At 42.1% G+C, this 13,046-nt stretch overlaps 2 protein-coding genes across 4 annotated transcripts in view; one reads left to right on the plus strand and one right to left on the minus strand.

Moving 5' to 3' along the window:
* LOC128768919 (astrotactin-2-like) overlaps positions 1-13,046 on the plus strand; it is a 301,659-nt gene that overhangs the window by 234,681 nt on the left and 53,932 nt on the right. For all 3 annotated transcript variants that reach the window (XM_053882198.1, XM_053882256.1, XM_053882341.1), the window contains 3 exons: positions 32-136; positions 2,153-2,332; positions 12,098-12,390. In XM_053882198.1, coding sequence (XP_053738173.1) covers positions 32-136; positions 2,153-2,332; positions 12,098-12,390 — 578 coding nt within the window. The remainder of the gene's footprint in view (positions 1-31; positions 137-2,152; positions 2,333-12,097; positions 12,391-13,046) is intronic.
* trim32 (tripartite motif containing 32) lies at positions 3,440-10,619 on the minus strand. The gene is made up of 2 exons (XM_053882467.1): positions 10,522-10,619; positions 3,440-8,622 (listed from the first exon to the last, which is right to left on the minus strand). Exon 2 carries the CDS (start codon positions 8,608-8,610, stop codon positions 6,592-6,594), a length of 2,019 nt encoding a protein of 672 aa, XP_053738442.1. The 5' UTR covers positions 8,611-8,622; positions 10,522-10,619; the 3' UTR covers positions 3,440-6,591.

The following is a 13,046-nucleotide window of genomic DNA, read 5'->3' on the forward strand; positions in this document are numbered from 1 at the left end:
TCCCCCAGTAATATCTGTACGTATTTCCCAGGGGAGGCCCAATTCAATGAAGCAGCCGGCTACCCAATGGTCCAGCATTGGAGAGTGCGCAGCAACCTGTACAAAGTCAAACTCAGTTCCATCACGTTGTCCACAGGTCGGTATTGCCACTGTTATTTTTGATCTGCACAGACGCTGACAATGCACATGTGCTTTCTGGGAGGAGGCTATTTTTTTTTTTCTTTTGAGACATGCCATTATTTTAAGAAACCATCATGTAAAGCTCTTCAATCTTTTGACTCTATGGCACTAAACAACTCAAAAATGAGTCCAGAAAACGTTGAAGTCTCGACACCCACAGCTCATAGCCACCAAATGTGTCCACAAGTCAATGGCTTTTTCTACCACATGCAACAAATGTATTTATTTATTTTAAAATATGTAATAAAATATGTGTCCCCCAATCTAAATTGTTACCAAATGCTAATTGTGAGTTCGTATCTAATCGTGTTGTGTATTTCCAGGAATCTGGGGATACGATACATGTCCCGAAACAACCATGACAATATGATATATGTGCGGTGATACTTCAAGTATAGAAAAATACAATATTATTATGGTGTTGTTATTATCATTATGGTAATAACAAGTTATATTTGTCAAGAAAAAATCTTAACTGACATCGTAGAACACGATTGCATACCATGGAAAATACATTAGAAATAAATGCAAGTATTCATTTAAAGTGAAAAGCTTTTCAGCCTTACGGAATGTGTTGACAACTCCACTAATGGTTGGATCCCGATCCCTTCACCCCAAATGTAAATGGTTGCCGTCAAACAAATGTGCGTTTTTCAAAATTCCGACATCTTTTGTATTTAGGCACATGCGTACTATCAGCTGCGTCATTGTCAGACCAAGACGTAGAGCAAACACTTGCTTGAAAAATATTGTACTGTTAACTCATTACAAATAGTTTCTAAATACCCATTCACAACTGCTGGATGTGAGGTCCTGGCAGCAGCCCGGACACATTTGGTGCCCACGCTGGCGTCACCAACTGTGTGTGTCACTGTTTGTGGTGCTGTAATGACACAGACGTATATGATACAGCTGTGTTCTGTGGTTTCTCTAAGTTATTGTAAAAAAAAAAAAAAAAAAAAAAAAAAAAAAAAAAAAAAGATAAAAAAATCAATAAATCACCTCCTTCCAGTAACCACATGTGCTGTGTTCATATCTGGGCACGCTTTTTTCAACGAGTTATCTCGTGCATGACTATTTCCAAACCAGTGATCAAATAAAATGTACTCATCCAAACAACTGTGCGTTATTATTTCTGCCAATTTCTCTTAGTAAAAACATGGATTTGCTTGAGGAGAGCAATTGTCCCCAGCAGCGAGCAACACAAGCGCAAACAATGTCAGGTGGTGCGAGATGCACATTTGCTATCTGGAAAAACATTTTGAAACTATTTTTTAGGCTCTGTATCTGCATCAAATGACAATATTAAAGAACAGCCAGACCAGTACCATTTTTTTGAGCGAGCTTTATTGGCCAAGTCCAACAACACTAGTGATAAATTGAAACATTTACTCTGCTCCCGATTATTTCTGTCACATTTGCCGTAGGAAGACACAGTATAGACGATCGTTCTGCCTTCTGTTGAAAATGTAGAGGAGCTCTGGATTTAGTGTCGCAGTGTGCAGACTCCTCAGTGTCACACCATCACAAAAGTGCAGGTACTGCCGTCATGTGGCCAGAGATGTGAAACACTATGAAAATATCAAAGCTGTGTTTCCGCCGTTGGCTCACATAATTTATGCCATCTGATGATCAGGTTTGTGAAATAGTTATGCATTCCTGCATTTCACAAGTGAATATTTTATTTTGCTTTATTTATTTACGTTTGCATTTTTGCTTTTCCGTGAGATTTTAGTTAAAGTTAAAATGACGTAACATTCACAGAGTTGAGGTTGTGCTAAATGACGCCAAACAATGCCAGGTATTCATCCATGTTGCTGAAGTAGTGTTGAAACGTGCTGGACTTCGGTGTCAATAATCCAGTTACAGCCACATGTTAAAAGATTACCACCTTTCTCATAACAGAACTGAATAGAGTCCATCTGTACAGTAGTTTCACTTTCTCTGTTTTTTTGGGGGGGGGGCTATACAGGTTTTTCTAAGGTGTTGAAGACCCTGTCGGGGGAGAGCACACGTCAGGAGTTGCTGGCTTTTCTCCAACAATACGGCAGTCATTATGTCTCGGAGGCACTTTACGGCTCTGAGCTCACCTGCAGCATCTACTTTCCCAGCAAGAAATCCCAGCAGCAACTCTGGTTGCAGTATCAGAAAGGTGAGCACCGCCGCAGTGGGCTTTATTAAGTCCAGGGGTGTCGAGGTGCAATGTGGGGGCAAACCTTTGAACCTTTGGTCACAGTTCCCTTTTGCAGAGAGACTTCTATGCTACACTCAAAATGTCACCCCGAGTACTTGCCTTCAGTTATTTATTCATTTCTTACTCGCACAAACATCACTAAATCTCTTTCCAGTGGTGAAAATATGTGTTTACCTTGGATTTATTCCTTCATTCGTCGTTCAGGCCTGACTTTAATTGGCAGATAACCTCTTTGTGTGGACAAAAAAAAAAAAAAGAGAGAGAGCGAGAGAGAGCTCCTTTCAGGAAGAGAGATGTTCGAGCCCTTGAGCCTCCAGGAAACGTTAAAGTTGTTAAGATGTCTGTGCTGTGGTGGACTACAAAAGGAAGTGGGGTTATATTAAGTACCTCATTAAAATGAGATGTGACGCATTTTCAGATGAAACACAAACCGGGATGATCGACTAAGGCTTTGCTTTCTCTCCCCAAAATGAAGGACATTTGTTTAACAACATTTATTCTCCTGGTCTTCAATAAAACAAGCGTTCATATACCGAGATTGAATATTACTACTGTACTTATCCCGGCCTTTCTTCAGCAAATCAAAGTGTCACTTGTGATACAGACAAACGTTGTTGTGTCCTCAACCCAGACTCCGTTATCAACATTGTGATCAAGGAAAACAGCATTCAAATGACATCACAAAGTGTTTGACTACAGAGTTGGGGGCGAAGTTGCCTTGCCGTCACTTCAATTGGGGCACGTGCTCTCTACATGCACAAGCACACCAGTGTCTCTTGTTAGGCACAACCTACTGATTGTTGCTCTCATGCATCTTCATCCAAATAGTCATTGAAACATTGAGGCCACATCCTCCTTTTCAAGATTTCCAATGGCATTTTCTTCATCTTGAGATCTTAAGGTCTTTATATGCACCATCATTTTTAGACATCTCTGTAGCAGACGAGGCTACACCTCCCTCCAATATCATCCAACTCTTACCACAAATGCTGTTTTTCCAGAGCGGAATGTCCCCATCCAGATTTCAACATCCAGGTTAGGTTAGGATTAAGGTTAGACTATAGTTAGATTACGCCTTTTTGCCGGCATAATCTCTGATCACATGGTACACATAGTGGAAGGGTAGATGACGTCATACACACCATGCCTTGAGCCACTCTTCGCGATTGGTGAATTAAACATATCCGAAACCCCCATTCATTCATGTGTCCTGACAGAAACGCCCAAGTCGCAGCCAGACCATTCTCGCTCCCGCTCACTTACACCCAACAATAACATGCAGATAACACGTCTGGACACTCGATCTACTGTAGCTGCGCTGTAGGCAACCTCTCATTTAAGAGATTTCAGACCACAGAGAACTCAGCATCATCGTGACATGGGACTTAGTGTGTCACAGAGAAAGACTTCAACATACGCTCAACTCAGAAAGGGCAGGAAAATGTCTTTCTCCACCACATTTAAGAACGAATACATGCAACATTCTCACGAAGACATCTTCAATCAAAATGGCAAATTTGATGACCCAACCACAAAGTCGAAATGTACATCTGCTTCAGTAAAGAAAGAAAAGAGAGAAATTTCCGGTCAACTTCTTTGATTACCTTTATTGCACTCGTGAATTCATGACACTGACACGACACGGACCACACTGAGATGCCACTTTTGTGCTTAGCAACCTGGCGGACGTAAAGATTTGGTTTGAAGACCTGTTCTCATAATACAACAGTGTGAGTGACAATATAGGGACTTAAAAATATATATATGCACAGACACACACACAGGTAGAACACGCCATCTTATAGTTTTTCAGGGATTAGTGTTCGTGTTCGCAATGCAAACAGCACGGGTTGACAACAGAAAAAGACTTCTACACATGGAACTGGTGTGAAGGGAGAGTAAGAGAATGTGATACACACATGTAACCACAATGTATCAACCAATGCCTTTAGAGCCACTTTCTAATATAGTGTACTTCCAGTTATCCCATCTCAGCAGCGCTATATCAGACGGGCATTTGGGTGAACTTGAAAGCTATCTTAAAGGCAGGAAATGGTTCACCATTTCTCCACAATGAAGCAAAGACTGCTAAGCCTCAGACAGAACCAATTATATAATTTTAACATATTTGGTGAAGTGCGTGAAGCATCTGTGTTGTTTGGAAACCTGAGCGAGAATCCGAACCTCCAAATGTGGCAAAGAGAAGTGTGCTGGGAAATAGCATTGCTAATCTGGACACGTATCCTACACCCCCCAAAATGTGTGCAAACACATTCCAGACAGAAAAAAAAATGCGTCTTTGTCAAACATCATAATATTTGAACAAACTTTGCAAACAGTTTTTCAGGGTAACACAACTGCATAATCCAAGGGGCAAATATCTGCAGGATGTTCCAAACATTCATTGTATTGCATATTTTCTGATGAAATCCAGTCACGACATTTACGCAGGTATGATTTGATAGAACTTTGAGCACCACAGCAAATGAAAGCTTGTTATTACACCAGTCGAACATGAAAAATACACATTTGAAAAGTTCACAGTAACTGTGTTATTGCCCTGTTGTGGCTATGTTCTCCTTTTTTTCTCTACATACATACACACATTTGATGCCTGGAACCCATAAACAATGTTCAGGTGTCAACAGGAATTGATTGTCTTTTTTACTGGATCTTTGTCATGGGGAGCAGCAAACGTTACTAAGGCGAAATTAAAGTGTTTTTTTTTTTTTCGATTTTGCTCTAATGTTTAAAAACAATAAATTAATAAATGTATGTGTTGTTTAAGCCATTTTAGCTACACTGTTTTCTAGACTATACTGAAGGCCTGTTTAAGCTCAGCGTAACGTACGGATCCGGATATGGATGGAGCCTTCTGTCCATGCTCTGCCTTCATTTCGTCAATATTTCTGCACATCTCCACGAAGCTTACATATACAGACCAACCGGAGCAGTACCACTGGAAACCAGGGGGCAGTGTTGCTGTTACTACCCGATACATCGCTCTAATGAGACGTGAAGACATAATGACGGATGGGTACAATTTTGTTGTAAAGGGTGCGTAGATGGACCTTTAATATGCTCATGTATGGGAATATGTCCACCATTGTGGCTCTTAGCAAAGTGGACATTTTGCCAATTGGGTGCACTGGGTGTCAGCGAGTTACCCTTCACTTGACCACTTCAAGTATAAGATGAATTTCAGGACAACATAATGAAAAGCATTAGTTTGCGTAACAGACACAAGTACTTGTTTTTCACACCTAAAACATACTTTACAGTCCAGCCCTGTGATCCCAGATCATTATTTCATTTCAAATCTGTTAAAATAAAAGTGGTGAAGGGGAAAAACTAGCTGCCAAATTACATTGTGGAAAAGGTCAGAGCGATCTATCGGGGCACAGACATCTACAGGTTTTATTAGCTCTGTGTAAACAACTTGACTTGAGGATTTAAAGATGGCAACAAGACTCTATAGAAAGGCAGTTTTCTCTTCATATAAGATTGTTTTTTTTACTTTAGAGTTCCTTCAAAGTGAGAAAGTCAGAAGTCAATCCTGAACAGTACAGAAAATTATTGGACTTTTATACAAGCAGGATATTCAAGGTTGGCTTAGTCAAGATTGTATTTGATAAGTCAGGAGACTAGTGATACATGGCTGATGATGTTGCAGAATAAGGGGAGTAAGTCTGCGGCCCAAGAGCAAAGACGCTTCCAGGTGAACTGCTCTCAGAGTCTGTTTGTAATTCTTGCAAAACCCTTGTACAGTTTGCAAGGGTTGACACCTGAGTAAAAGCATAATAAACTAGTTCTACTGTGACAGTGTGTGGGACAACAGATTCCTTACTACCCAGCCAGTCATGTCAGGATGAGTACCGACCACAGTCCAGAGTGGGCTTCACCGTGCAGGGATGTAGATGGAAAGTCTTGTTGTCTGTGTTAAACCCTTGAATCAGCCACGTCTGAGCACTTTGGCATTATAAGCATAGATAATTTTATTGTGGAACTAGTGTTGGGTAGCTACACCCACAGATGATAACCCTTTTTTCTTTTTTTTTTTTTTTAAATTGGGGTATCAAAACTGAAATGCAGCCAGCAAAGATTCGAAGACATGATAGAGAGACAACTGAACACCCAAATTAAAAGGCATAAAAGTTTGCACACCACAGGACAAACAGCTCAACAACCTACCAATTGTCCTAGTGCGCCATGGAGAATTATGACGTGGACGCATGTCTCTTGTGTAGATATGTGTAGACCTTCACACAGTGGTCTCCACAGTCAAGCACCAGCAGCTGACCCTTCTGGGTTGTGGCCACCCCAACAGGACAGATCAGGCCGTCCTGAATGAGAACTTTGAAGCCGCCTTCTTTGGGAAACTGGAGGATCTCTCTCCTGCCACTGTCCGTAACCAGCAAATCCCCATTTGCGTCGACACACATGCCGGTGATGCAGCGGAAGTCCTCCGATTCAGAGAAGAAGTGGCTGAGCTGCTTCCCCAGCTGGCCGTCCGTTCCCACCGAGCCAATGGAGAAGCCGCCCTCTAGTTGAGGCTCATTGGTGCGTTTCTCGAAGTTGAGGCCGAGGCCCTGTGTGAAATACACTGTGCCTGCGGCATCGCATGTCACAAACCTCGGCCGCACAGCAGAGCACAAGCGACTGTAGCTGACCACACCTAAATTGCGCTCCACAGTTAGACACCACAGCTTTCCTCCTTCTACATCAGACACCACAAACTGCCCCGACGGCATGGCGGCGATACCCCAGGGTTTAATCAGGTGACTCTTGTGGCAGGCCACACAGTTGCCATCCATGGTGTAGACTTTCACAGAGTTGTCGAAATTGTCAGTTACTCCAATCAGTCCTTGAGGAGAGACCGCAATAGACAAGGGGATAAGGTTTGGCAAGTCAGCCCCCAGGAAGCTCAGGACAAAATTGTCAATGCCACTGGTGTTGCGTCGGATTTCACGATGAAAGCCTTTGCGATTGAAAATTTGAATGCGGCAGTTGCCCCGGTCTGCCACCAGGACCTCTCCCTGTGGTGTGACACAGATGCTGACTGGTAAATTGAACATGCCAGCCATACTTCCTTTGGAGCCCATCTTTTTGACAAAATGGCAGACTGCCGGTCCTCTTTCGGCTCTACCCGGGGATTCTCCTCCGGCGTCCATGGACTTGGATTTAAATTTTCCTGGCGAACCACAATACACGTCATTGACAGCAGCGACCATATCGACATCTCTATAGATGTCACCCCCTACAGCGCCAACCGCACCTTCGAGTTCAACATCCACATCCAATCCACTTTCACCGTCGGCTGTACTGACAGGATAGGTGCGTGTGGTCACTAGACCTACATCTAATGGTTTTGAATGATCCGTTTTGACCAGCGTCGGCTCTTGCAGCTGAAAGACAGCAGGCAAATTGTCCCTCAGATTCATCTCTTCATCCTCGCATGTTCCTCCGTCATCCTTGAGCAGGGCTATGTCACTCTGTCGCACTCGCATTGTTAAATAATCGCAGCATGAAACCACTCTGACTTCTGCAATGTTAAGCAGATATGTCTGCTCCTCCAAGACTTGCCCGTTTAGTTTCTCAACCTCTGCCATGGAGGCTGCAAAGGTCTTTCGAGCTCTGCTTAGTTCCTCTTGCAGACGCAACTCCGCCGTCGCGTACTCCTGCTGTACTGTCTGGTATTTATGTCTCAAAGTCTTGGAAATGTTTTCAATACTGGTCTTTTTCTTTTGGATTTCGCCCATGACCTCTCTGAGGGCGGCCAGCTTGCAACCCAGTTCCTTTCTCCGCTGTTCTGCCGCCAGTCGAATGTGCTGAACCGAATGACCTTGATCTAGATGGCCTTCACCTTTACAGAGCTCACAAAGGACAGTGGCGCAGTCGTGGCAGTAGTGACGTGGAAGGCGGTTGCAGCAGGACTTGCACATCAGGCCTGAGGCAGCAGCACCGCATGAGGTCGTACAGTCTAGGATCTTCAGCACAGTCAGATTATCTGCAAGCTGTGTGATGCTGCTCATACGTGAAACCTTACTACAGAAAGGGCAGCGCACCCCATTGATGGTGCTGGCTAATAGCTTCTCCAGACAATGCCGGCACACAGTATGTCCACACTGCAGGAGTTTGGGCCTCATTTGGTCCTCGCTGTAGGTATCCAGGCAGATAGGGCACTCCAGGATCTCCCTCACCAGATCAGCATCAAACGGGTTGGATGCAGTTGCCATTGTGGCTCTTCCCTATATGAAAAAAACAAAAAGAAAACTCATATGCAAATGTTGGCAGACACACTCATCAACATTAACTGTCCCTTCTAATTTGAAGAAGACATTCTATCTCGCTGCAACTAGGATTCATCCTGCTGGATTCATTACATTCTAGTACATTGAGCTCTAATACACTGAATTATTTGAAGCCATGCCGCTTGAACACCATCTAATGCTATCACAGTTATTCCAAAGAAAACATTGTGTCATCTTCGTCAGTAACTTCAGTAAAACAAGCTAAACCGGTCCTTTCATCACACATCAATAAATCAAGTGTTTACCGTATCCAAAGCTGCATAAGACATCAGGTGTAACACACCCGCTATGATGATCTGAAAAATGATTCTGAAGTTCTAGATCGGTTTTATTGTAATTACCCCTATTTTTTTCCACTTCAAAATACTAAATTTAAAATATTTAAGACATTCAAAATATTGACATTGAAATGATCCAGCCTTAAACTGAACTAAAGTTTTATTTTTTTGCATAGAAACTTATACTATAGTCTTTAACCTTAGCATTACAAGCGTACATTCATTTAACTCTTTATGATTTGAAATTCATTCTTGAGGGTTTCTTGAATGTCCGATAGTGTGACACCCTAACTTTTGTTATCAGGCATTCTATAACAATTGTTTTTGTCATGATAGTGAAATACGACGGACCAAAACAAACCTAAGAAAAAACTAAACAGGTCTCTAATGAGTGTATTTGTCAATGGAGAAGCATTAACATTTCCACCTGTAGTGTAACATGTCACCCAGCATCATTGGCTTCAGCGTATGTACATACATATGCACTGTTCTCCCTCCTGCCATCCGGCAGATGGTTCCGTAGCATCCGATGCAGAACCACCAGATTCAGGAACAGTTTTGTTCCTGGTGCCGTCAGGTTGCTGAACATTGGACAATAGCTGCAATACTGTTTATTTGTTTATATTTAGTATATATATATGTTTTATTTTATTACTGATTATTATTATTTTACATTTTTGTTAGTATTTATCTGATATTTATTTATTTTGGACGTGTAGTTTTTGTTTTTGGAAACCGGAAGCCTCAGACCGAAATTTCGTTGCCATAATATAGTGATATGTGTTTGTGCAATGGCAATAAAGAAAGTCTAAGTTTATACTGGAAGCATAGCTGTACTTAAGTGGTGTCGGAACATCACGGTTCCCTAGATGGGCCGTCTCAAGCCATCTTCTTCACAAACCACAAGCCACACGGGTGTTTCATTGACTTGATCATATGCTTTGTTTAAAAAAGAAAAAGAATCCCTGGCACCACCAAAACCCAAACAATCATCTTCTCATTCAACCCTTCATGGGAATTTAAGTGAATGATCATCAATAACACTATATTCACTCGCAGAGGTGTTAGTTAAATGGATGAAGCAGGGAAGACAACATACAGTACCAGGGACATTTTCACAGCCTGCTCAGAGTAAGTCAAACATTGACTTACAAATGTCATTCTTTGTTGACACCAACAATTCACAAGGCGTGTGTTGTTGTGATCAATTCTTACCATGAAAGCGAAAGTTAACACCCATGACATTTAGTGGTAACCAATGGCAACAGTTTGTATCAACAACTGCAGAGGCAAGCTCATTGTTTTAAGACAGCAGACACAAGTTGACAGCACTGGATTCTGGCCGCGGCTTACTTGAATCACAACTGAAGAATCTAATGTGGTCATCCATGAATACACTGGAATTTCAACATGATTTGATATGAAACCCTTCCGGACCTAAGTACAGGCCTCGTCTCGTCACAACAAACGGCGGCGACAGTCGCAGCGTGTGCGCCGTTCACTCCACACAATGAGCCCATGTCTGAAAATTCGCCCTCTCTAAGCGTCCATACGTTACCTTAAGCTGACAGCCAGCAGATGTGAACGCACTGGTTTGTGTACGAATGCAGTTTCTCCTGCAGCAGCACTGCAGCGAAGAAGCAACGTCCTCCGTCCGATGAGTCAGAGCGAGCGCCGCTCCTGATTGGCTGGTTTTGAGCCCGCATGCAGTGACGTGTAATTTCTGCGCGTTGTCTTCCTTCAATAGTATATGGTGGGTATTTTTAAATATTGAAACCAGTAAGTCGCTGCCTAAAAATATGTCATTTATACTACTCAACGGGATTTAAAAAAATAGACTGAGATGCTGTTGTACGCGTTTTTATCGTGTTGTTGTAGTGATCAATTTCATCCACCAGATGTCAGGGCAGCTTTGCAAGCGACATTTTACAGCGCCTACAGGAAAATAAGCGATTGAGATCAGGTTATTAATCTGATATGTGTTTCGAAATTGTATTTTATCATGACACCATTGCTTCTGTTGCTGGGGAAACAGCACCACAGCCATGGGGAAGTGTCCCTGATGGGTAATTATTCTGCTACCATGAAGCCACAAAGCAACACAAGAGCCTCCGGGTCGAATAACTTCAGCGTGTTTTGTGTCAATCTGTCACCACTTTTATCTTGGATGTAGTTATGTTGTACAGGTTGATTGATGCACAGTTTCCAAGATGCTATAAGAAGTTAGTTTTGTTCTAAAATGTAATTGCTTTTGCAGGTCACCGAGGGGGAAAAAATGTTTTGTTTGTAAATTATATTCTAAATAAGATGGTTATGTTTGTCCTGGAGTGAGGTTTCAGAATCCAGAAAATGCAGGTATTAGATGTATCCACAGTAAAGTAGTAGAAATTAGAAGCTGGCAACTACGTAATTGGAAATTTACATTTCTACATTGTTTGTGTTTTTCTGCGGGATGTTATAAAATACTGTTTACTTTCACCTGAGGGGTTTTGGCACTAGAGTAACTATACTTTGAAATAAGAAAGCTGAATAATATTGCACACACACACACACTTTAGACTAACACATTGTACTGCAATTAATATGCTAACATAATAAAACATAAAAGTGTTACCCACAGTCTATGAAGTAAACAAAAAAGATTAATACGCTATGTTATACCAATTATGTTATGGAATATGGATCGTTGAGTATTCCACTACAACTAGTGTACACGGCTGATGCCACTTGTATATAAAACAAACCATTAAAGTATGACCTGTCACTCTGAATCCTGCAGACAGACTGTACTCCATTGCCACTTCTGTGTGTATTAGATGGAGTCGTCTGCGAACATGGTCATAAAAAAAAGGTATAAAATGCTTTTCCATTATGTTTCAGTTGCGCGTTAGTTTTTATTTGAAGTTGCAGATGACAACGGATATTTTATGCTGAGTTCACGTCACTCTAGTTTCTCACTCTCTCCCACTCCCACTCTACTTGAGCCAGCCTTCATAACAGCCTGCATAACTTTCTGGGTCCTTCCCAACCATTAAAAAAAGGACGCCAGAAAATGTAGGCAATAAAATGTACAGATAAATATGTATTTTCATAAAGTACCAGTAACCAGTTTGCTCTTTTGTTATCTTAACCAGAGGCGACAGAACAAGGGATTGGTGTCGGTGGAAGACGAGAGCTGAAGTCGGTTCCCTTCATCAGCTATCTATCGGCGATGCAAAAGAGCCAGCTGCTGTCGGACGACCTGGTCAGTGGCGTCGAGATCCGCTGTGAGGAGAAGGGCAGCTGTCCACCTGGCTGCCACCTCTGCCATAGAAGTCACGGCTCGAACAGTCGGAACGGAGAGCAGCCGTCGCCCACACCAGTTCTTCTGGAAGTCAGCCGAGTGGTACCTCTGTACAGTCTTGTCCAAGACAATGTTACCAAAGAGGTGAGGGATCTTTACTTTCCAAACATGTTTCTGATCTCAAATGACTTAAACCAGATCAGTGTGCATCAGGGGTGAAAAAATGGATCGATGTACGAGTTTAAAATCCTGGGGGATGTGCAGAGAAAGGCAGTTTCAAGGAGGGCACTATGAAATCCCTGAAATCACATCCTCATTTTTGAGTTGAAATTTGAGCCAACCAGATGTGGAAAACTAAGGGAGGTCCTCCCACAAGTGTTCTGCCATCACTGGAATACACCTATTCCATTTTGTGATTCGCTTCTATCTTCAAACAAAATAATAAATAAATGACACACGATAAGACTGTAATCCCAGATGGTGACGAAAATGATGAGTCCCTGACTAGATCCCATCTAATCATACATTTTTTTATGTTCATTTATTGGGATTCTAAATCGATCATCTTGGTCTCATGTACGTGGTCAGGCCACTATGTGTTACTAACCCATGAAAAGCTAGTGATAATCGTCAATTTCTCAAGGTAGTTTTGCAAACATCAGGACAACATTCACAAGAACTACAGTTTGTTTTCGAAGTACAATTCCGAGTAATGCAATGTCGAATGTTAAATCCTCTATTGTGTTCAGTGAAAGCTTATAAAGGAGTTAGACGTGAAGTCGGACCTGTGCTAGTACTGT

Source organism: Synchiropus splendidus, chromosome 1 (genome assembly GCF_027744825.2).
Source record: "Synchiropus splendidus isolate RoL2022-P1 chromosome 1, RoL_Sspl_1.0, whole genome shotgun sequence".
In the NCBI taxonomy this organism is placed as follows: Eukaryota; Metazoa; Chordata; class Actinopteri; order Syngnathiformes; family Callionymidae; genus Synchiropus; species Synchiropus splendidus.